Source organism: Pinus tabuliformis, chromosome 5_2 (genome assembly GCF_031772625.1).
Source record: "Pinus tabuliformis cultivar Carrire ecotype Pingquan chromosome 5_2, CPIR1, whole genome shotgun sequence".
In the NCBI taxonomy this organism is placed as follows: domain Eukaryota; kingdom Viridiplantae; phylum Streptophyta; class Pinopsida; order Pinales; family Pinaceae; genus Pinus; species Pinus tabuliformis.
Genome location: NC_142306.1, coordinates 115,806,626 through 115,829,073, shown reverse-complemented (window position 1 = coordinate 115,829,073; position 22,448 = coordinate 115,806,626). Strand labels below are relative to the sequence as shown.

At 39.0% G+C, this 22,448-nt stretch overlaps 1 protein-coding gene across 1 annotated transcript in view; it reads left to right on the top strand.

The window, feature by feature from the left end:
* Positions 1-22,448, top strand: part of LOC149157766 (T-complex protein 1 subunit zeta 1) — a 156,098-nt gene that overhangs the window by 83,614 nt on the left and 50,036 nt on the right. The window contains exon 7 of the mRNA XM_089435995.1: positions 18,837-18,943. Coding sequence (XP_089292121.1) covers positions 18,837-18,943 — 107 coding nt within the window. The remainder of the gene's footprint in view (positions 1-18,836; positions 18,944-22,448) is intronic.

Here is a 22,448-nt window from a genome sequence, read left to right as displayed (position 1 = left end):
GTCTACAATCCTCCATGTGGAATCTGCTAAGGATGTCCACAATATACTTCCCCTGCCCCAGGAAGAAATGCCCCTCCTCCTGCCACACCTCCAAACCCAAAAAGTAATGCATCAAGCCGATGTCCTTCATCTCAAACTCCGCCGCAAGATCTCTCTTGCAGTGCTCTATGAGTCTCTCTGCACCTGTAATGATCAAGTCATCCGCATACAGCACCAGAATGAGAGGCTCCTCACCAATCACAATAAAGTAAAGGTTCGGATCTGCCTCACTCTTTGTGAAACCCATCCCCTGCAAGTATGCATCTATCTTGGAGTACCAAGCTCTGGGAGCTTGCTTCAGGCCATAAAGGGCCTTCTTCAATCTGCACACATGGGACTCCTTCCCATGCACCTCAAAGCCCTGTGGCTGCTCAATGTACACCTCCTCCTGTATGAAGCCATTGAGAAATGCGGTCTTCACATCCATCTGGTGGATCTTCCAACCCATCTCTGCTGCTATCGATATAATGGAGCGGATCGAAGTATATCGAGCCACGGGAGCGAAGGTCTCCTCATAATCAACTCCCTCTACCTGGGAGAACCCTCTAGCCACAAACCTCGCTTTGAATTTCTCAATGCTGCCATCTGCAGCATGCTTTACCTTGTAAAGCCATCTGGAAGTAACCATGGATTTGCCTTCAGGCCTTGGCACCACCTCCCAAACATCATTCTTCATGATAGAAGAATACTCCTCCTGCATGGCCTCTCTCCAGACCTGCTGGCTAGCTGCCTCCTCATAGCTAGAAGGCTCAGAGTCAAGGATGCTGGTAACCATCGCCATATAACTACAAAACCTCTCAGGTGGTCTACTCTCTCTGACCGGCCTCTTCGGCTCAGCAACAGATGTGGCATCTCTCAAGGTGTCCTGAAGCCACTTGGGCTTCCTCTTCCCTGAGCATGCTTCTCCCATAGGAGAATGAAACTCCTCCTCCTCATCACCATCAGTAGCCTGAACTCCTGACTGTCTGTCTGCTGTCCTCCTGCCTGCACCTGAACCTGTAGAAGTTGAGGTACCGTGTGAACTGTCCATCAGTGGACTCGCTAGTGAACTGCTCTACATGCTGCCCAGAGCACCACCCCTCTGGCTCGATGAGCCACTGCTCACTGACAGACCTGACATCCTCATAGATGTACCTCTTGATCCTTCTGATCCCTGCCCACTGGATCCCTGCGACTGACTCAACTGCTGCTGAGGGTCTGGCTGATCCAGATACTCTAACTCCCGTGACCTCCTAAAGGCCCTGTCCTCCTCGAACTTCACATCCCGTCTGACAACAACTCTCCTCTGTGCAGGAATGTAAATCCGAAAGGCCTTTGAGGTCTCACTGTAGCCCACAAAGATACCCTTCTCTGCGGTGGGCTCTAGTTTGGTCCTCTTCTCCTTGGGTATATAGGAGTATGTAATGCATCCAAAGATATGAAGATGACCAATATCAGGCTTCTTCCCAGAGAAAGCCTCCTCCGGAGTCATGTGCCCCAAGGCACGATGCAGACTCCTGTTCTGCAAGTAAACAGCTGTGTTGCAGGCCTCTGCCCACAAGAACAATGGCAACCCCTGATCATGTAACATGGCTTTTGCAGCCCCTATGATGGATCTGTTCTTCCTCTCTGCAACCCCGTTCTGCTGGGGGTTGTAAGGAACAGTGAACTCCCTCCTAATGCCTACCTCCGCACAATAGTCAACAAACTCTCCAAGGGTGTACTCTCCTCCATTGTCGGACCTCAAGGACTTGATCTTTCGACATGTCTGAGTCTCCACAAGAGCTCTGAACTCGTGAAACCGCTTGAAGACCTCACTCTTGGTCTTCAAAAAATAAATCCAGGTCCTCCTAGAGTGATCATCAATGAATAAAACATAGTACTCATATCCACTCAAGGAAACATGAGACATCCGACCGCTCACATCGGAATGAATCAAATCAAGTATCCCCGTCGCTCTGCTGTCATTGCTGGGAAAAGGGGATTTGGCAAACTTGCCCATCGCACAACCTCTGCAAGTATCAAAGTGATCAGTACTGAAATCTGGCACACCTGTAGTGATCTCCCGCAATGTCCTCAAGGCTCCATGATACATATGTCCCATCCTGCGGTGCCAAATCTCACACAGCTCAGAATTGCTAGCTCTGCTGTCGGTACTACTGCTCAATGCCAAAAGGGGCTGAAATGCAAACTTGTACACCTTTGCATGGCGTACACCTATCACTCTAGCTGAATCAGCTGGAGTGCCCCTGGGATACATCAACACCTGTCCTCCCTGAACAGTACCTCATATCCTCTGTCCTCCAAAGCTGAGACGGATATGAGGTTCTTCCTCATCCCTGGCACATAAAGAACCTCTGACACCTTCAAGGGAGGTTTGGACTCCCTCTGAAATGTCACTGTCCCCACCCCGACTGCTCTAACAACTCTGTCATCACCGAGTACTACCTCGATATCAGTGCCACTCTCTGAAAGCTCTGAGAAGTACTCACGGACTCTGTCATATGACGTGAAGCCCCACTGTCCACATACCAGATACCTGAAGATGCTCCGCTAATCGAGGGAAAAGCATGCTCCCTCTGAACCTGTGTGGCAGGTGATCCTGCACTGGAGGACTCACACGTAGTGAACGCAAACTCTCGGTCAAAACGACCAGCAAAGTCCTCAATCTCTGCTGAAGCTGCCACGTCTGGTTCTTCCCCTTCTTCTTCTTCTCTGGACACACAACTGCATAGTGTCCCATCTTTTGACAATTCCAACACTTCACCTTGGAATAGTCCTTCTGTGTGTTCCCCTGTTTACCTTTACCTTTGCCTTTGCCTCCACCACCGCTTGTGGAAGCCTGCTTCTTCCCTTTGCCTTTCTTGCCTCCTGCCACCAGTGCTACGTCCTCATCCTGCTCAATTGGCTTGGCTTCCCCAAGCTGTCCTTTCTGATCTCTGCCTGAATGCAATCATCCCAAAACCTCTCCCATGTGGGAAGGGTCTCACGCATAGTTGCAGGAATCGCCCCCCCCCGGATCCTAAGCCGGAATCGCGACCCGTACAGAATCGTTCCGAATCTCCAGGCGAAGCGCGATTCCAAATTTTAGGTTGCGCGATTCCGTTTTTTAAAAACGATTCCTGGTTTTTAGGTGGCGTTGCCCCAGATCCACGCTTCGGAGGGTGATTCGGCATCCGGTTGCGCCACGCAACCCGCCCGGAAGTGCACGCAACCCGGACGCAACCCGACGCAACCCGGACGCAACCCGCGGGCAGCAAAAATTAACTTAAATTTTTTTTAATTTCTTTTAAAAGTTAACTTAACTTAGCATGAGGGGGTGGGTTAGGGTGAGTTTAGGGTGAGTTTAGAAAAGAATAAAGCCCCCATTCTCTTCTCATTTTCTCACTTTGAGTTTATGAGAGTTGGAGAAGAGAAGAGAGAGAGGAGAAGAGAAGAGAGGAAAGGAGAGGAGAAGAGAGGAGAGCTTGGAGGAGTGAAGAAGGAGGAGCTAGGAGAAGGAGGAGCTGGAGCAAGAGCTTGGAGGACTTCATCTACAAGAGCTAAAGAGGTAAGTTCAAACCCCAAACAACCTTGTTTTTGAAAAAAAAATTGTATTTTTCTCCTCCCTCTCCTACTCTTTCCCATTGTTTCTACTTGCTCCTTATTTACAGGTTTTCCACCACCTATATCCATATTCCAAGATGGTGTTCTTTTGGCTTCTATGTATCATTCCACTCTTGGTTTTAATGATGGCAAAGGTGAGGAATAGAGGGAAGAGGAAGGGGATGAACTTGAAGGGGACACTGAAGCACAAGATGGGAAAGGTACATCAAATCCCTTGTGGAACTATGTGACCAAACTTGATGGGGAAAGGGTGGTGGATCTTACAAATTTGTGTGCCCTCATGGTTCATGGAGGAAAACCATATACGGGTTCATATACCCGTCTGAGGAGGCATCTTTGTGGGGTGCTGGACAGTGATGAAAAAAAGGGTTCTGTGGGGTACAAATTTGCCCAAACATTTCAACTGAAGAAAGAAGAAATTCATCCAAATAGAGATGGCTGCACAACAAAAAAACAAGAAACAAGAAACTCATTCTGAATCAAGTGCAACCTCTAAATTTGTAGTTGCCCATCTCCTCATGGTACTTCTGCAACCTCTGGAGGTAGAAAAACAATAGGGGATTTCCTTAATGTTTCTGGGAGGGATGATGTGGATGGAAAGATAGTCCGTTTTCTTTGTGCTTGCGGTGTACCATTCAATGTGCTTCGCTCTCCTATTGGCATGACATGGTAAAGGCCATCAATGAAGCCCCAAAGGATACAAGGCCCCCAACTATGAGAAAGCTAGAACAGTGTTATTAGAAAGAGAAAAAGCTAAGGTTCAAAGAGCTTTGACACGTTTTACACATAGTGGGTGGATTCTGGGGTATCCATTGTATCAGATGGGTGGACAAATATTAGAAACCAACATTTGATAAATGTTCTTGGTGTTTCTTCTAGTGGTGCAGTATTTATTGCATGTCATGACTCCTCCTCCATCAGTGCAACTGCACAAAACATTGCAGATCTCCTATTGAAATCAATCAAAGATGTTGGTCCGAATAATGTGGTTCAAGTGATCACAGATAATGCAGCAAATTGTAAGGCAGCAGGAAAAATTATTGAGCGTACTCATCCACACATCTTTTGGTCTGGGTGCCTGGTTCACACATTGAACCTTTTGATGCATGATATTGTGAAACACAAAGATTGTGGTGGATTGCTGAGGTTTACAGGAAAGGGAAGCAACTCATTAAATTCATCACAGGGCATACAAGGGTAAACTACTCCTATGGCACTTACTCCAAGTTGCAATTGCTTAAATTGCAAAGACAAGATTTGCTAGTTATTACCTCACCTTTAGGCGGCTAGTGAGGGTGAGACAAGCTTTAACTAATCTGGTGTGTGCTGAAACATGGATGAAATTAACACTGACACAGATGGTGCAATGTAGTCAAGGACACTGTTCTTGACAGTTACTTTTGTCACAGGTTAAATATGTTTTGCAATTCACCAAACCAATTTATTACATGATCAAGTTTGCAGATTCAGATCGACCAGTAATTGGGGAGGTGTATGAGCAAATGGATAGCATGTTGGGGCAGATAAAGACATTGTTGAGCCTAGAGATACCACCTTGTACAATTATATTCTGTAGAGGTGCAAAACCGATGGGAAATGCTAAATATTCCATTGCATGCATTAGCATATGTTTTGACACCTAAATACTATCATCCATCATGGCTTTCAACACCAGCACCTGGGGGGGAAGCAGGAAAAAACCACACCAAGATAGAGAGGTTCACGAAAAAAAATCTGCATTGAGTAATTAATCCTGATAATGAGGAGGCTGCATTGGTACAGACAGGTGAGCAACTATACGCTCAACACTGGTCCATTTGGGAGCATGCATGCAATTCAAGATCGAGAGCATTTTTCTGCTCTTGAGTGGTGGAACATGCATGGAGGGCTACTCCACTTCTACAGAGTTTGGCATTGCGGGTGCTATCACAGGTGGTAAACACTTCTTCTGCAGAGAGTGTTGGAGCTCTTATTCTTTCATCCACAGTGTTAAAAGGAACAGGTTGAATTTAGACCGGGCAGAGAGCTTGGTTTATGTTCATTACAACTTGCGATTGTTGTCCCATTACTGTGAAGATGCAAAGTCTAATAAAGACTTGTTGACTTGGGACAAGAATCCAGAGGAGCCCAATTTGGAGGATGGAGTGTTGCGACTAAGCAATTAGAGGATGCTCTTATCCAGGTATGTCCATTGTGGTATGAATTTTCCAATTTTACCTTATAAAGCATTTCTCTAATTCATGTTTTTAATTTTTTTGTTAACTAGTGTTTTTTTTTTGCATGAATTTTTTGAGCGATTCTAGGATGATGATGACCGTGTTGATATGCCACCACCCCCACCCCCATCTGGTCCCTTGGTTCCTAGGTTCCATGGTTCAACACCAACAGCAGGGGGTTCTTCTTCATCAGTTCCATGCCACGACTTACACAGGGACCATCTTCTTCATTGCCACCACGTGGAGCCCGCCATCACGTTCTATTCGTGTGGAAGGAGGAGAGATTATAGATATATTCACAATCTACTTCTTTTTGTCATAGATTACTCATTAGACTTGTAGACTTGTGAATTTGAATTTGAACCTTTTTGCTTGGCGGTGACCAAGTGACATATTTTGTAAACATTATTATTTGAATTTTGGACATGACAAATGTTGACAGTTGCTCACTTGCTAGATAAATCATAATATGCTCTATGTTTTATGTTTTATAATATGCTTAAATGTTTTATGTTTTATAATATGCTTAAAAATTTGATGTATGTTTGTAATAGCTAGAATATAGATGATTGTTGTACTAGTAAGTAACTACAATGGAATCATGGATGCCATATCTATCTTGATTTATGCAAAAATATGCATGTTTTCATGTCTTCTACAATTAATTTGGTATTTGGGATGTTTGTTTTGAGTATAAATGCAAAAAAATATAAAAAAATATATATATATAGCAGACGCTTCCGCGGACGCTTCGCTTCCTAGATTTTTGGAAAATGACGCTTCCGCGCTTCCGCTTCGCTCCCGCTTCGTGCAACATTGGTCTCACGTGCACAAACCCCATCAGCAAAGTTCAACCATGAACGAGGGAGGCCATTCACTGCAATACGCAGCAACTCAGTGGATGGAATGGCCTCTCCAATCGCTGCCAACTCATCTCTCACATTGGTAATCTTTGTGAGATATCCAGCTGCACTATCATTACCCATCTTAATGTTCTTCAGCTTCTCCTTCAGGACCATCTTCCGGTTCTCATTGGTACTCTGGTAGAGATTGGACAATGCTGTCCACATCTCATGGGCATTGCTCTTTCCTCTCACATGAGGAATGCAATGGTCTTTGATTCCGTCTAGAATCAGCCTCTTACCCTTATTGTCTACTTTTTATACTCAGCCAACTGAGTAACATCAGTGGGCACAACAACAGGGTGCTGTGCTGTATGCACCATGATATTCCAGACTTCTGCCTCCTCAAAGATACTCTGCATTCTCTCCTTCCAAACACTGTAATTTGTATGCCCATCCAACCTATCCTCCACCCTCAATCCCAATGACATCCTGCTGTCCTAAAACTGAAAAATAACACTGCTGTAGTAAAGATAAAACTGCTGTTTATGAAAAAATCAGCTTGCTGGAATTTTCTTAGTGAAAAATCAACAACTGTAATTTTTCCTTTTGCTGTCCCAAACTGCCCTTCAGCACTCAAGCTCTGATACCATGTAGAAATTTCTGTTTTTCCACCCCGGTTTTCAGTTTCTCCTTATTTCTCCCATGTAGTTAAATGCCCATTCCCATAACCATACATTTAACAGACTGAAAAAAATAAATATTGCTGAAAACACAAATTCTGGAAATTTTTCAGAATGCTGGAAATTGCAGAATTAAAAATCAGCAATCAAAAACAGCCATTAAAACACATTAGAACACTGATATTTTTGGTCAACGTGACCCTGGAAAAACCCCCTACAACTTTTGGGGAAAACCAGTTTGAGAGTTCTTCTTTATTTCTGAAAATTGCCTTTTTACAGTGAGAATTATTCAGCAAAAAATCAGCAAACAAATTTACAACTTATCTCCTTTCCCGTGCCTCACATCAATCTGGAAATTACAGCAAACAGGACAGCAATAAATGCTGTACGGCCTCCGTTTTGTGTGCAGAAAAATCAGCAAACAACTCCTCGTTTTTTGTGCAAAAATCTGCCTTTCACTATGTGCTGAATCAGCTGTACAAATCTGCTCAACTGCTGCCTTGGAATGTGTGCCAAGCTGCTGTCTCCTTCTTCTCCCTGCTCAGAAATCTCTCTTGCTCTCTTGCTCTCCTTCTCCCAATCTGCTCATGAAAGAATGAATGACCTTTTCCTCCTTTTCCTCCTTTAATATAACTCCAAGTGACTTTTGGGTGATCCAAGTGACTTTTGGGTGATCTCTAAATCCAATGGCTGAAATAGATTTAGATCAATGGCTGAGATTAAATGCTCATTTAAATCTCACTTTCTATTTTTTAATTCACCCCACTTTAATAAAGACCCACTTAGTCATTTATTTCCAAAGTCACTTTTCCTTTCTAATTTTTCATTTACTTTATAAAAGTTATTTTAAAATTAGACTTAGTAACTTTATCACTTAAAGTCACTTTTAAATTAGATTTAACTTTATAAAATTATAAAGTTACTTTAGGAGAAAAATTAAATTCTTTTGGACACTTTTCCCTAGGCCAAAGATCAAAGCCTTAGGGAACCACCTGTCCTCCGGTACCAAATTTCAACAGAGAAAAGAAACTAGAATGAGCTCCAACTACAGGGCATGAAAAAAGATGATAGATCTTATCCTCGCTAAGCACAAAGTTTTGGATTTTGTTAAGGAAAAGTCAAGAAGCCTACAGATGAAGTAGAGAAAGAGAAGTTTAGAAAAACTGGAATCTTGGCCATGAATCTAATAGTAGATGGAGTAAAAGACAACCTAATTCCATACATATCCAACATAGACTCCGCTCAAGAAATGTATGAGGCTCTCTCCAAATTATTCACCATCAAGAACATTGGTCAAATAACAAGCCTCAAGAATGAACTAAGGACAATAAAGATGACAAGAGACGATATTGTATCATCCTACTTTGTAAGGATATCTAGAATCAGAGATGAACTCCAAGCAATAGATGAAGTTGTACCAGAAAAGGAGCTTGTAATTGTTGCTCTTCTAGGACTACCAAAATCTTGGAGTGCTTTTGCATCAGGAATTAGCAGTTGGAAGGATACTCCAACATTTGAACAAATGTGGAATGCATGCAGTCAAGAAGAAGCCCAAATATCATTAGTAAACAAAAAGGAGGATGAAGAAGAAAACACCTCTAAAGCCTATTCTCCTCATTGCAAGAGGAAGGGAACCTTCAAGAAGTTCAAAGGACCAAAGAAGATAGTTGACCTATTCAAGATTGAATGTTACAACTATCTTAAGATGGGTCATTACAAAAATCAATGTCCTAAGAATCCAAGGAATAAGAAGAGAGATTGGGAACAAGCAAATATTACCAATGAAGCTCCACTTAAGAAGAACAAGACTAGAGAATCGAAAGTTAAGGACTTATACTACTAAGTCCTCTCATACATATCCTTCTTAGTCTTGTATTGTTTTCCTTTATGTTTTGATTTCTAGAGTTTGTAGGTCTACTGTCTAACATTATTTTGATAAGTTGTAGGTATCCTTCAAGATTGGATTAAGAGGTAGCCTTCACCATTTTACCAAGAGATAAGTATCTTGTTTCTTGTTTCCTCTTTTATGTTTGGCTTCCCTCTCATATCAAGATTTGATTGTATTTATATGCTAATAACCCTTTCTTTGTATTTTCCTTGATAAGAAAGATTGCAGAATACACAAAGGTTACGGAGAAAACTTCAAAGGGATAGACTTGAAGCATGAAAGAAGTTATATTGCAAAGGAAACCTTTCTAGAATTGATATCCTATAAGGTTTGTTAAAGACCAACCCAAGGTGTGTCTTAAACTACAAGTTTTGTTACACGGTTCTCTTCATAGAAAAGGTATGTTCATTCTCTTTTGAAATTTGCTTTACAATACTAACATCATTATGTCTAGGGTTTTGAATCTTAAGATTCTTGTTAGGGTGATTAATCATTAGATTGAATCTACCCTCGTCATACTATCATTTTGATCATTCTTGTGAAATCTTAACGTTTAGGGTTCACTATAAAACCCCAGCCTCTTGATGCTAAGGGTATGTCAATAATGTTGAAACCCTAGTCCTCTTAGGGTTGTTGATAATGTTTAGAAATCCTATTCTTTTGAAGTTTAGAGTTTTGATAATGTCATAATAAAACCCTAAATATTTAGGGTTTGCTGAATTGGGGTTTATGAACAAAACCTTTGTAATAGTTATAGTAAGATCCTGGGAATGAAGCCCTAGGTGTATGTTCGTATGGTTGATCGAAACCATAGCCTTGTGAAAATTGTTGCATATCTAACTTCGATGTATTGATGTTTATGTCTTGGGTTTACCTTATTGATATTGATGTGAAATGCTAGTGCATCTTAGATATTTATATGCTAGTATGCTAACTTAATGTTTTAGTTTGTAAAATTGAGGTTTTGTAACAAAACCCTAGCAGAAATCGATATTCTAGGATATGATGATATTGTTTTCGATATAATTTAGTTTTGATGATAAAATCTAGGGTTTGCAACAAATCCCAGTAGAGTGTGAAATGTAATTCCAAAAGCATATTGTTGAAACCTTAGATGTATAGTACTATGATTGGATTGTTTTTTGATTGAATCGATGATATCTAAGGCTTCGTATCTCGAAGATGGAGTCTAGGGTTTATGACAAAGCCCTAGCAAGAAGTTGAAGACTAGTATATAAAAGGACATCTCTCTTGTTGATTATGAACCAAACTAGGTTTAGGTTTTTGATGTCTAAAGGTTGAATGATTTGATGCTTCCATTGTAATGACATGATAAACATATTATAGTTGTCTTCATGCTTTTGTATATTTATATTTGGTTGTACTTGCTGTTAAAGATCTACAGGTACATAATCTTCAAGATGTTGCAGATGTTCGTAATTGAAGATGATAATGAGCATGATGTAGGAAGCTATAAGAATGGTGAAGATCAAGATGACCTTGATGCCATAAGAAAGAAAGAATGAAGTTTCTCCGAAGTTATGAAGCTGTTGATCTCCCCAAGTTAGAGGGAGCTTGGGTAGAAGAAAGGGTATATCTCGCTAGTTGAGAGGGAGGGTATATTATGACAATGATAATGAATGCCTTGAAGTAAGAATGAAAATGAATAAATGGAAGCATGTTCGTGATTCATGAAGTTATAAACAAAGAGACTTGAGAAATAGTGAGATTGTATTTGGTGTTGCTGAAGAAATGGAAAAGGAAAAGCTTCCGATAATATTGAAGATAATAAAAGCAACATCAGAATGATTGAGGACCCCGAAGGTTTGTGTTTACTTGTATATATACATTTGATAGTTTATAATTGATTGGAGGTTGTGATTGTTCAAGATCTCTCCATAAAAAGTTGAACGTTTGAATCATGCTTGGATTGGTGGATATATCTGATTTAGTTGATTAGGAGAGATGAAACATCTTATGGCAAGATGCTTGGGAGGACATCTGGCCGTCTTATGTGTTGATGTCTAGATCCCGAAGCAGGGAGGGTGGCGCTAGTCATGGAACTCTAACGTTGGATAAACACCTAGATCCTTGGGTTGGTGGTAGAGATTAAAAGCCTGATGATACTTATAGTGGCTAAAGCTTGAGTCCATCGTAGTCCCACCCAATTAGAGCACTCTGGTCAAGTATCTAATCTACATTGCATGTGTTGTAACTCTTCATAGAGCATATCATTTTGAGATCTCCCATGTACCTATGTATATATGTAATTATGAATACCTCCCTAGTTAAGAGGGAGTGTTGAAGAATGTAATTAGTATCGGTCTTCATAATTGTATTTGAGTCATGATGTAATGTATTTGTCAAAAGAAAGAAAAATGAATTTTATTATTAAAGAAATTGACTTATTAAAGCATGGGTTTCATGCTTGGGTCAATTGTTTTTAGGTCAAAGCCTCCATTGAAGGCTTCTAGGGTTTATGTCAAGTGTCCTTGTCCATGTCATAATGTAAAAGACCCTTCTTGGGCTTCATTTGTCAAGAAATAAATTTATTTTGATGTAAATTAGGTCTTCTAGGCCTCCTGCACCAAGTCGGCCTCAAATTGGACAAGTCAACCTAATTGAGGGGCAAAATCTCCTATATAAAGGCAACAACTCGACCTCATTTGGAGCACTCACTCACCATGTTCGATTTGCAGTTGCTAGGGGCAGTAAAATTATGAAATTCAAGGAAGAAGGTGGAAAGGGCTAGCAAAGGAGAAGGAGGTCTCTATCAAGCACAAGAAGTTGAAATTATCTCTCTCTCTCTCTCTCTCTCTCTCCGACCCGATCAAAACGAGGTTTCTATAAATGAAAACGGAAAATGATAGTTTTTTGTGGATAACAGGATCCGTATCAACTTAACTTGGTCCTGCTCCCATTTATGCCTTAGCCCCTTGCCTTTATTCCTGCCTCTCTCTCTCTCTCTCTCTCTCTCTCACGAGTGAAGCTGCTGAGCTGTTGGAAGGGCCGAAGTTGCAGTAATATAGCTGGGCCAAAATTCTAGATTTGTTGGGGGCCGAAATTTTGGGTTGTTGCTGGGCAGAAGTTGTTGGACAAGAAGAGACTACTAAAATTTGCTGAATTAAATTGGAAGGCTGACTTGGTTGAGTAGGAAGGTCTTTTGGTCTAGGTTGTTGGTCTAGCTCAACTTGAATTTGCTAATGGAAGAGTTTGACTAGGTTTTCCCTTGTAGAGGGGCGGAGGGGGGGGGGTTAGCCCTAGCAGAGAGCCTAGATCTGGTGTCTTGATATTCGTGTTTTGCTTTTGATAATTGCTTGATGAAACAAAGATAAAAGAACTTAAGAAAGTTAATAAGAACACAAAGATATCACAAGTAATTATCAACATAAGAAAATATCTCTGCCTTTCTGATTTTCCAACATGATCAACCTGTCATCTTCCTTGAAATATGCCTTAAAATCTAAAAATTCCCATCTAGTTACAATGGTAAATGAGTATTGTACACTGTTTGAGAACATGCTATAGTCTATGTATTATGGTGTTCTAACTTCTAAGAGGACTCTTCACCTATAGTTGGATGGGATTGATCTAATTAAATTATTAGTAACACAACCATCCTTTGTATGCTATATATTATTATTTATATATTGTCTCAAATCTTTCCTATTAGCATTATCTAAAATTGAAAATTAAAATTTTGATGTGTTAGACCTTCCCCACTAGCATTATTATGTGCTATACAACCTATAGGTAGTTAATAAATTATACAACTATAAGCCTGTAGATTGCTAATAAATAATAGTAACCTTTGTACACTATATAACTCACTTATACAAGCATACAACCTGCAGATTACACAACCATCCTTTGTACACTATATTATCTATGTATTGTCTTAAAGCTTTCTTGTTAGCATTATCAAAAATGGAAAATTAAAATTTGGATGTGTTAGACCTTTTCTGCTAGCATTACCATGTGCTATACAGCCTACAGGTAATTAATAACTTACACAATATACAGCCTGCGGATTACTAATAAGTAATTCAACTAAAAATCTAAATAGAATATTTGTTTTTTAGGGTTTCAAACAGTTGGCAATATCCTTAAAAAAGTAAAAAATAAACTGAAAACTCTAATGTTATTTGTTTGGGATTCGGCATGTGAGGGCTAGCTGGCATGGGATCCATTTCAGTAGCATGGGATCTGATTTCAGGTTGGAAGGATCCATTTACGTGGCAGATCCTGTGCGGATCTGGGTGGATCTGTATCCATATACTTATCCGAAATGTGGATATGTGGATCCAGGATCACGATCCCATGGATCTGGTAAGACGGGAAAATCCAGATTGATTGTCTGTATTACCGTGTTTCTAGGTCGCACTTAATGATCAGAAAGTAAAATCTCTGACTTTGTTAATAGGTTCATTTTGTAAAAGTTATTCCTTTTGTATTTTGTATGAGCTAATCCAATGCTTCTCTCGTTTCCTCTTACCATCAATAAGTTCATTAGTGGCAAGTTCTGTTGGTAGAGATATCCACTTTAGGTACAGAAATCTGAAATGTCATCTAATTTTAGGTACATATATCGCCTTTGTCAATAAGAATGAATGCGGATGAAAAATGGGATTCAAATGTACTTTATGGAATTGCGAAGGGCATACATTCTAGGATGGCTTCGTAGATCCATATTGGCCTCTTAGACCTTAATGTTCAACCCCAGCAGTTGCAGTGCCCTTGCACAACTCTAATTTGCATATACCATTTTTCCCTTGTGATTTTTGTTGTGGTGAAGCCTCGTTATTTCACTCTAGCATGTGCAACCATGGGAAAAGGTATGCCCTATTGTATGCTTGTAGGTGTGACTCTGAAAGAAAACTCATATAGAAAAGAAAATTCATGTAGGTGTAACTTTGAAAGAAACTCCTTTTTTTTGTTGTCTGAAAGTAGTTACATTTTGGTTTGTCATGGCTCTTGAAAAGATAATCTGATTAGCATTTCAATAGGAAAACCCCAAAAATCTCTTCTTATAGAATCAGATCAAATGAGATATCCAAGACTCATAACCACATAAATTCCCACCTCTAGATGCCAAGACTGACCTTGCTTCCTTTCAGCGAATTCATCAGCAAGAGATCAGCAACAAGTCTTCAACTAGGGAGAACTTCCACAAGACAGATATCAAGAGAGAATCTTCCTCAAACCAGACTTCGGTCCTCCCCTTCTTCTGTCTTCACTGTCCCTTCCTGCGATATTTCAGAAGAAAATATATGAAGTGTGTGTGCAAATGAGCTCCAACTTCCTTCTATTTATACTTGTCCAAGGGGGTGCAAACATACATGTCTTTTGGGGCAGGGCCAACTTGGCATCTAGAGGGTTTTCTGTCCCAAAATTTTATATTTAAAAATTCCTTTTTCTTTTTCTTTTACAGTAGGTCCAAAATAGGACTTTGACTCTTTGACTCAAATACCTAAAAGCATGAAGAACATGCTTGTCTAAAAAAATGATAATAATTTTTCTTTTTCTTTTTACATAAATACCAATGTTACCGCTCAGAATCGACAATAAATCGGCAAGGAAAAAGAGAAAAGTGTTTTAATTGGATCGGAAAAAAATCGGTGAATACAATAAATAAAGATAATCACATCTATTGAATCTAAAAAAAATAAATTAATAAAAAAATTTCATTGATATTCAATAAAGCCATGTCCAAACAATGCAAAATATCAATAGATGTCCAAAAAATCAAGGGGGTAATGTGTATACTTAAAGTCTAAAATATATTTAGTATTGGAAAACATTTAAAAACAAGTACAAAGATTCAAAAGAGACGAAGAACATTCAAGTTTTTGTCAGCCAACACTGCGGACCTACTAAAATCCAATGTTCCACCAAGTCTCCGGGACGGGGAGACGTGGGTGCGGGGAGATGCACAAGGGGGACGTGTGGGAGTACCCTCAAATTTTAGGGAAATTTAGGGGGGACGGGGGGACGTCGGGGTATATAATTTTTTTTCCTTTTTAATATATATATATATATATATATATTTTCAAATTCATATTCAATAATGAAAGCATAGATAGAATGATACATACATAATTGAATTAAATAATGAAATACATTGATCCATACTCATCATCCTTACTAATACATACATGATTCATCCATAAACCATGAGATTCAATAACGAAATACTCTGATCCATATTCAATATTCATTATTCATCATTCTCGAATCTACATTGATTTAAAAATTAAATTCATCATTCATCATTCTAGATTCTAAATTGATTTAAAATTAAAATTCATTATTTATCATTCTAGAATCTAATTTGTACTATGCAAAATAGACTATAATAGATACTGAAATCTAAAGACTAGAATAGTAAATTGATATACCTAAAACTCAAAAACAATGGAGTGATGAGTCTAAAAGTCACTCTAAAGTACACAGAGGGCTTGGTGCTCTTGATTAAATACTAATTCCATACCCTTGTACATGACAAAATGCCATGGAAACATTGCACTCCATCGAATCCTGAATTCTTGAAAAATTGATCTAAAGACTGGAATAGTAAATTGATATAATTAAAACTCAAAAATAATGGAGTGATGAGTCTAAAAGTCACTCTAAAGTACACAGTGGGCTTGGTGCTCTTGATTAAATACCAATTCCATACCCTTGTACGTGACAAAATGCAATGGAAACATTGCACTCCATCGAATCTTGAATTCTTGAAAAACTGTTAAGTTTGCTGGATTTTGAGTGAGATCTAAAATTCTACTTTCTCCATATGAAATCCAATGAGGTCAGAACCACTCTCAAACATCCTGAGTCATTTCATGGTAATGTTAAAAATTTAAGTAAAATGATGAAAATGAAGGATAAAGGAGAATGTCACTTTTACTTTAAGAATTTAACATTACCATGAATAGCATAGCATTAGTAGGGAAACATGGTCAAATACTACGTTTTCCCTATCATAAATCATTGTTTACAAGCAAATTTAAGGGGGGACGCCTGGGGAGTTGCGTCCCCCACATTGGGGAAACGCCCCCCCTTGCGTCTCCCCACATCTCCCCAAAAGGGGGACGTGGGGAAACGTTTCCCCAGACGCCCCCCTGTCCCGGGTGCGTGGGGTGCGAGGGGTGCGCGCACCCGACCCTGGGGGACGCGTCCCCATGGAACACTGCTAAAATCTTACTTGGGGTTACAGTTGCATGACTTTTAAACACCCATATATGGATAAATATATCTTAATGGTACTTATCCATATATGGTAAATGTAGGATGAAGGACCTCGTACCATAAAATAGTGGAGCTGATCACATCACCTTCTTCCTGCTCCTGAGTTTGGATTGATAGTGCATTATACTCATTGGTAGATCACTTATGCACTTGATGACAACAAATGAATTCAAGGAATTGCTTCATTTTATAGGTCCTTGTAAAGTTCCAACATTCTGCAACGATTTGCTTTTATTCAAAACGATATAGAACTTTAGCAAACTACAACTAGTTTCTTTTATTCAAAATGATATTTTTTAAGGAAAAGAACGTTGCTTGACCATTGGGGAGTAGCCACAAATATGTACATATACCAGTGAAGTCAATAGCTACTGGCATGAGCATTGGGGCAAGTAGTCTGTGTTTGGTAAGCGGACCCATAGTTTCACTTAGGTGACACTTTGGGTGGGGGAAAGGTAGTGTGGCTAGACCTAAGGCATAGAAAACCTGGAAAGTCGCGTAGTCTGGTAAGACAAGCAATCCAACCAATGCTAAAGTTGTTGCCTAATACATGAAGTCGACTGCCTAACATTATATACATAAATCTGACCAGCAAAACCCATTGTGACCTTGACGAATTAGAGAAAGGGTTCATGTTTATTGAAGTTGAAGTGCACACAATGACGGAAGAACGTGACAATGGCGTCATTTGATCCACGACATCTCTGGATAGGCGGGCAACAAGAAGAAATGAAAGCAAACACCAAGCGCGGCGGGTGGCAAGAAGAAATGAAAGTGAAACCACAAAATAAAACCCTGCGGACTTTTAACCTATGAATCAAAGTGGCTCGTCGAGTCCTCTACAAATCGCCGAAATTGCGAGTCAAACTCGCGTTAACCACGAGTCAAACTCGGTCAACATGAGTTTGACTCGCCGAGATTCAGATTGGCTCATTTGGTTGAAGATCAGAGTCGGAATCGCGAGTACTCGCGAGTGATCGGAGACTCCTGTAACACTGATAAATACATAATGGTACAAATTATGAAGACTGAAACTAGTTACTTTTGTCAACAAGAAACTCAAAATTTGATTAAGCAGCTGCAATTTTCTTATCTTGTTACTGATTGTGACCTCTCAAAGAGTCTGGATTTTCCTTAGAGCTTTTAGAAGGAAATTTCAGCAAAGATATAGAGTTGGAATTAGGTGCACTTTAACCAGAATTGATTTTGATTGAGCATCTGAGGTTATAGAAATAAAGTAATTGTTTGGAATCCGGGTGTCTACAGATCTACTTTGTAAATAAGAAATGGTTCTGATTATGAATTTGTTAAAAACAATATACTAAATCAATGCTAGTGGCTGGTAATCTCAACCGCTCGTTTGGACTATTGGTTTATCATTGTAATAGAAGAAAAGCTGTCTGTAAAGTTGCATCAATAAAACAACCTTTTACAGCAATTCAGTCTGTGAGAAGCAGTAGAAATTCAGTCTTTCAGAAGCAGTAATAGTAAATGTCTTACCTATATACTGGCTCACTGACTATTTTCCAATTGAAATAGAAGGCACGTGCTTAGGTACATAGAAGACACAACAATTGTTTAAATGGATATTTTGTAGAAAAGAAACTGTTGCGATGTGTGAATGTGAAAAGCAGTAATGGTAAATGGCTTACCTATATACTTAATACTGGTTCACTGACTATTTTCCCATTGGAACAAAAGACGTGTGGATGTACAGGGAAGGCACAGTAACTATTGAAATGGCTACTTTGGAAACAAGAAACCGTTGAGACATGTGAATTTTAAAATCAAAATTAAAAGTAGTATGAATGGATGGAGTATTTGTGGACTAGACACTGGTAAGCCTGAGTTGTTTTTCCCTTATCTGCATTTCCACATATTCGCATTAGTAATGTGGAATGCAGTCTTGCTGCTCTTTCTCTTTCTCCACATTGCTGCATCCTTGCCCGAAAAACATTTACAGCCATCTCCCTAGGCAACAGAAAAAATAAATGAAACCTGAACGTAAGGAAAGTTTTAGTTATCTGAGAAATGGATAGCCTTCAAATGATATCTTTCTGTCCCAACTTTGATCACATCTTGAACCAAGTGAATAGTTCTTATGTAAGCAGTGATAATGAGATTAGGGAAAGGTTGAACTTCATCAGCACAAAAATTTTACAAGTGTGTAGGGAGCAAATCCTCTGTTTTAGTCTGGTGTACCTTTTCAGTTAATATGTTTAATTTTTTATTTTTGTCCTTTTTAACAAATTTCTGCCTTTTCTAGTGCATTGACCTGTGGTTGACAATGTGTTTAATGCCAGATAGAGAGATTTATGCTTTTATGCTTTGTTAGGTTAATGGCTTGGTCCTTGATCATGGAGCCCGACATCCGGACATGAAGAAAAGAGTGGAGAATTGCTACATATTGACTTGCAATGTATCTCTAGAATATGAAAAGAGGTAGGTGGAATTTATATAGGCTGATTCCTGATTTTGACTTTGCTCCAATTTTTCCTTCTTCAATGGGTTACAAGCATTTCTTATTCTAAAATTTTAATTTTCTTAATGGTTGAGATTACATTGAAACTTTTATGGGATATAAATATGGCTTCTTGTGCTGCTGTACTTGTGCACTGAAGCAACCCAATTGGGTTTTCTTCATGTTTAGCTAGTAGCATGTAATACTAAATAGTCTAAGCATCTTGTTTACAAACATAGATGTTTGTCTGAAGTTTCTCTTTTAACATCAGGCATTACTGGTCCATATCTGTCTTGAATCTAGTTCTAATAGTTAGCTGTTTCTTTTCAATAGAAGTTTCTGTTCTGATTTAAAATGACTGTTTTTGAACTTAAATATAGCTAGAAATATCACCTGTGTTAAATATTTATAATTTTGTGTTAAATATGATTGCTAACATTCTGGCTTTCAGGTAAAATACAAGCTAACAAGTCTTGTATGTCTTCTATGCACGGAATTAATAGTAAACTTATAAGACTTGACCCGAATATTAGCAAAGTAGCACCAAATTCTGTTTGTTGCTATATGTGGCTCTTTTTGTAGTTTGGCATGTTGTTTGAATTATCTTGCAAATATTCGAGGATGACTTCTTTTAAAGGGCATTTATGTGAGATCTGTGTTGAAAAATTGGGTAGCTATGGTCGGTATTTTCATCATGAAAATAAAAAATTTGTATTTTTATTGTTGCCTCTAAAATTTACAAGTTGGCCTCATTTTGTGTAGGTCGGCTGGGCCCCTAAGAGGCACCCATTCGACCCCCACTCGAATGCTATATAAGGGAGATCATCTCTCATTTGGACATCGGCCTTGTCTTATCTATCTTTGATCTAGAGAAGTTGGGAGCAGAAGAAGGGGGCCGAAAGTCTGAAGGAGAGCTTGGACATTGGCTTGGCACTTATTTTGTTCTTGGTTACTGGTTTGGTTATTGTCTTGCTATGGTTATTTATGATGTATTGATAAATCTGAAACTCTCTCTCTCATGAGGAAAGACTTTTCTGGGTTTTCCCCTTGTGGGTTTTGCCTTGACTGTGAGCCTAATTTCTGTGTCTCTTGTCTCACTGTCTCATGATTATTTTACTGCTCTTTCTTGTTTTAATGGTTGAACTTTCTTCTGTAGAACTGTTCAATAATGTTGGATCAATAATATGTGAAATTAATGCTAACTAAATCATTGAAAGTGGTTATCTGTGGAAGGAAATCATTTCTAGCTTGTGCCCTAGAAATTTCAACATGGTTTCAGAGCTGGTTCGTTGAGCAGTTGAGACAAGTCATTCGAGCCTCCTTCTCTATGTTCAATCTGAAGCATCTGAAGGACTATAGGAAGGCCAAATTTCTTTTCCGAAAGGTCTCATTTATCATTTAAGGCTGAAGTATGTGGTAATACCACCGAAGTCTGAAGTTTGTGGAAATTATCTGTGATATGATCCGAGTCTTTATGGTTCTGTTTGATCTGGAGATGGGTCGAATCATAGGACTTTTGTAAGCTCGCATACCTCTATAAGAACGATCCTGTGGAAGCATTTGCACATGTGATCCGAACTCTTTTTCTGTGGCATCTTTGTTATGCGCATTTCCTGTAGCATGTATTCTCTGTATGCGAACTCTTCTATGGACTATTATTTGTTATATTCTCTATTGCATTCATGGCACTATTCTTTTATGACATACGATCTTCTGTGGCTCCATTATTTATGACTATACGAGATCCACTGTTCTATATTTGTTGTCAAATGAGAGCTGAATTTTTTCTATAGTACCTATTCATGCGAAGGTCTGTAATATTGCTTATGACATCTTGTTGTCTCTACTATGCGAGTTTTCTGTGACCATATTACAGACCTCTCTGTGGCTTGGTATGCAAGTTTTCTGAGGCTCATTGCATTATGGAAGTTGTTAGGAATCACGATTCCCGTTAGACCAAAACCTGTAGGTGTTAGTCAACAATCGCATCGCCAGAGATAAGGATCCATGAGAGGCGGTTAGTCCATGTCATGATGGCACTCGGCTCATGATTTAAGTCTATACATCACATGCCAAATTAAAGTAGTTGAATGTATGAGATTCCTTTTGTGTGAGTCTCTTATGCTCTATCTCTATGGATTATGCAAGCTTCATCTGAATGATACATGAGTTTCCTCTGACAATCTCTTTTGCGAACTCTAAGACATCCATTATAATCTAAAGATCTCTCTCTGTAGCCAACTATGAAGTTAAACGTATCTCGTGATCTCTAGAATTCGTGCTTGAGGCCATATACATTTGTGGAACTATGCAATGGAGTATACAATTGAGGCAATCAAATCGTCAAAGATCTCTAAAGCTTCCATACTCTGTTGTTCGAGTTGCACACAAACCCTCTAAGGTAAGTGCTGAACTCCCAAATATTGCTACTCAAGTGCAAGTTAATGTCCAGAAAGTTTGAGTCTCCTCCTTTAGTCGTCTCTGAGGTACTTAAAGTTTGAGGTATCATGTGTCAATCACTAAAGAAGTCAAGACTCCTATTGATGTGACCTAAGCCGTCAAGCTTGATTGTCTGCTTAAGGTTGATGTTTCTTTTATATATAAGAAGAACGGAATTCTCTAAAAGAAAGCCGTACTCTGTAAGTAAGCCGACCTGATTCTCTCTGTCATAAGCTATTATGAAAAATAATAGAATTTGCATTAAAATCTAATGCCAGAAATATGTCGAAATACTTAAAATTATCTTATGTAGAAACATTATTATGAAGAGATATTAATCACTAAAGAAGTCAAGAATCCTATTGATGTGACCTATAAGCCCTCAAGCTTGATTGTCTCCTGAAGATTGATGTTTCTTTTATATATAAGAAGAACAAAATTCTCTAAAAGGAGGCCATGCTCTGCAAGTAAGCCAACCTAATTCTCTCTGTCATAAGCTATTATGTAAAATAATAGAATTTGCATTAAACTGTAATGCCAGAAATATGTCCAAATACTTAAAATTATCTTATGTTGAAACACTATTATGAAGAGGTATCAACAATGATGGGTGGCTTGCAAAATAGCTTTAGAACACTGCGTTAAAATTTCAAGGATCTGTGGATGCTGCTTAACAATGTGCTAGCATGAGCAAGCCTAACCCTGATCGATGGAATTCATTGCATGGACCTATGCTGTTGTTACAATTGTGACAAAATAAATTTCTTGATCTAAAGAACATTGCTGACGGATTTAAAATTGGTTAAGATTACAAAATCCTAGGAAGATTGAAATTGAGGTGAACAAGAATAACTTGGAATGTATGGTCATATCCCTTGTTTGATAGCAATTATGATGAAGTTGAAATAGAATGCGATAATGAATTATGAAGATGAGCAGTATGGTTTGTAAGATCATTAGGGTTTGAAGTTAAAACCCTATCAAGTCATAAGGGTTGAAAATAGAAAGCCCAGGGCCTGTGGATTAATTGCTTCTCCTTAAGAAGGA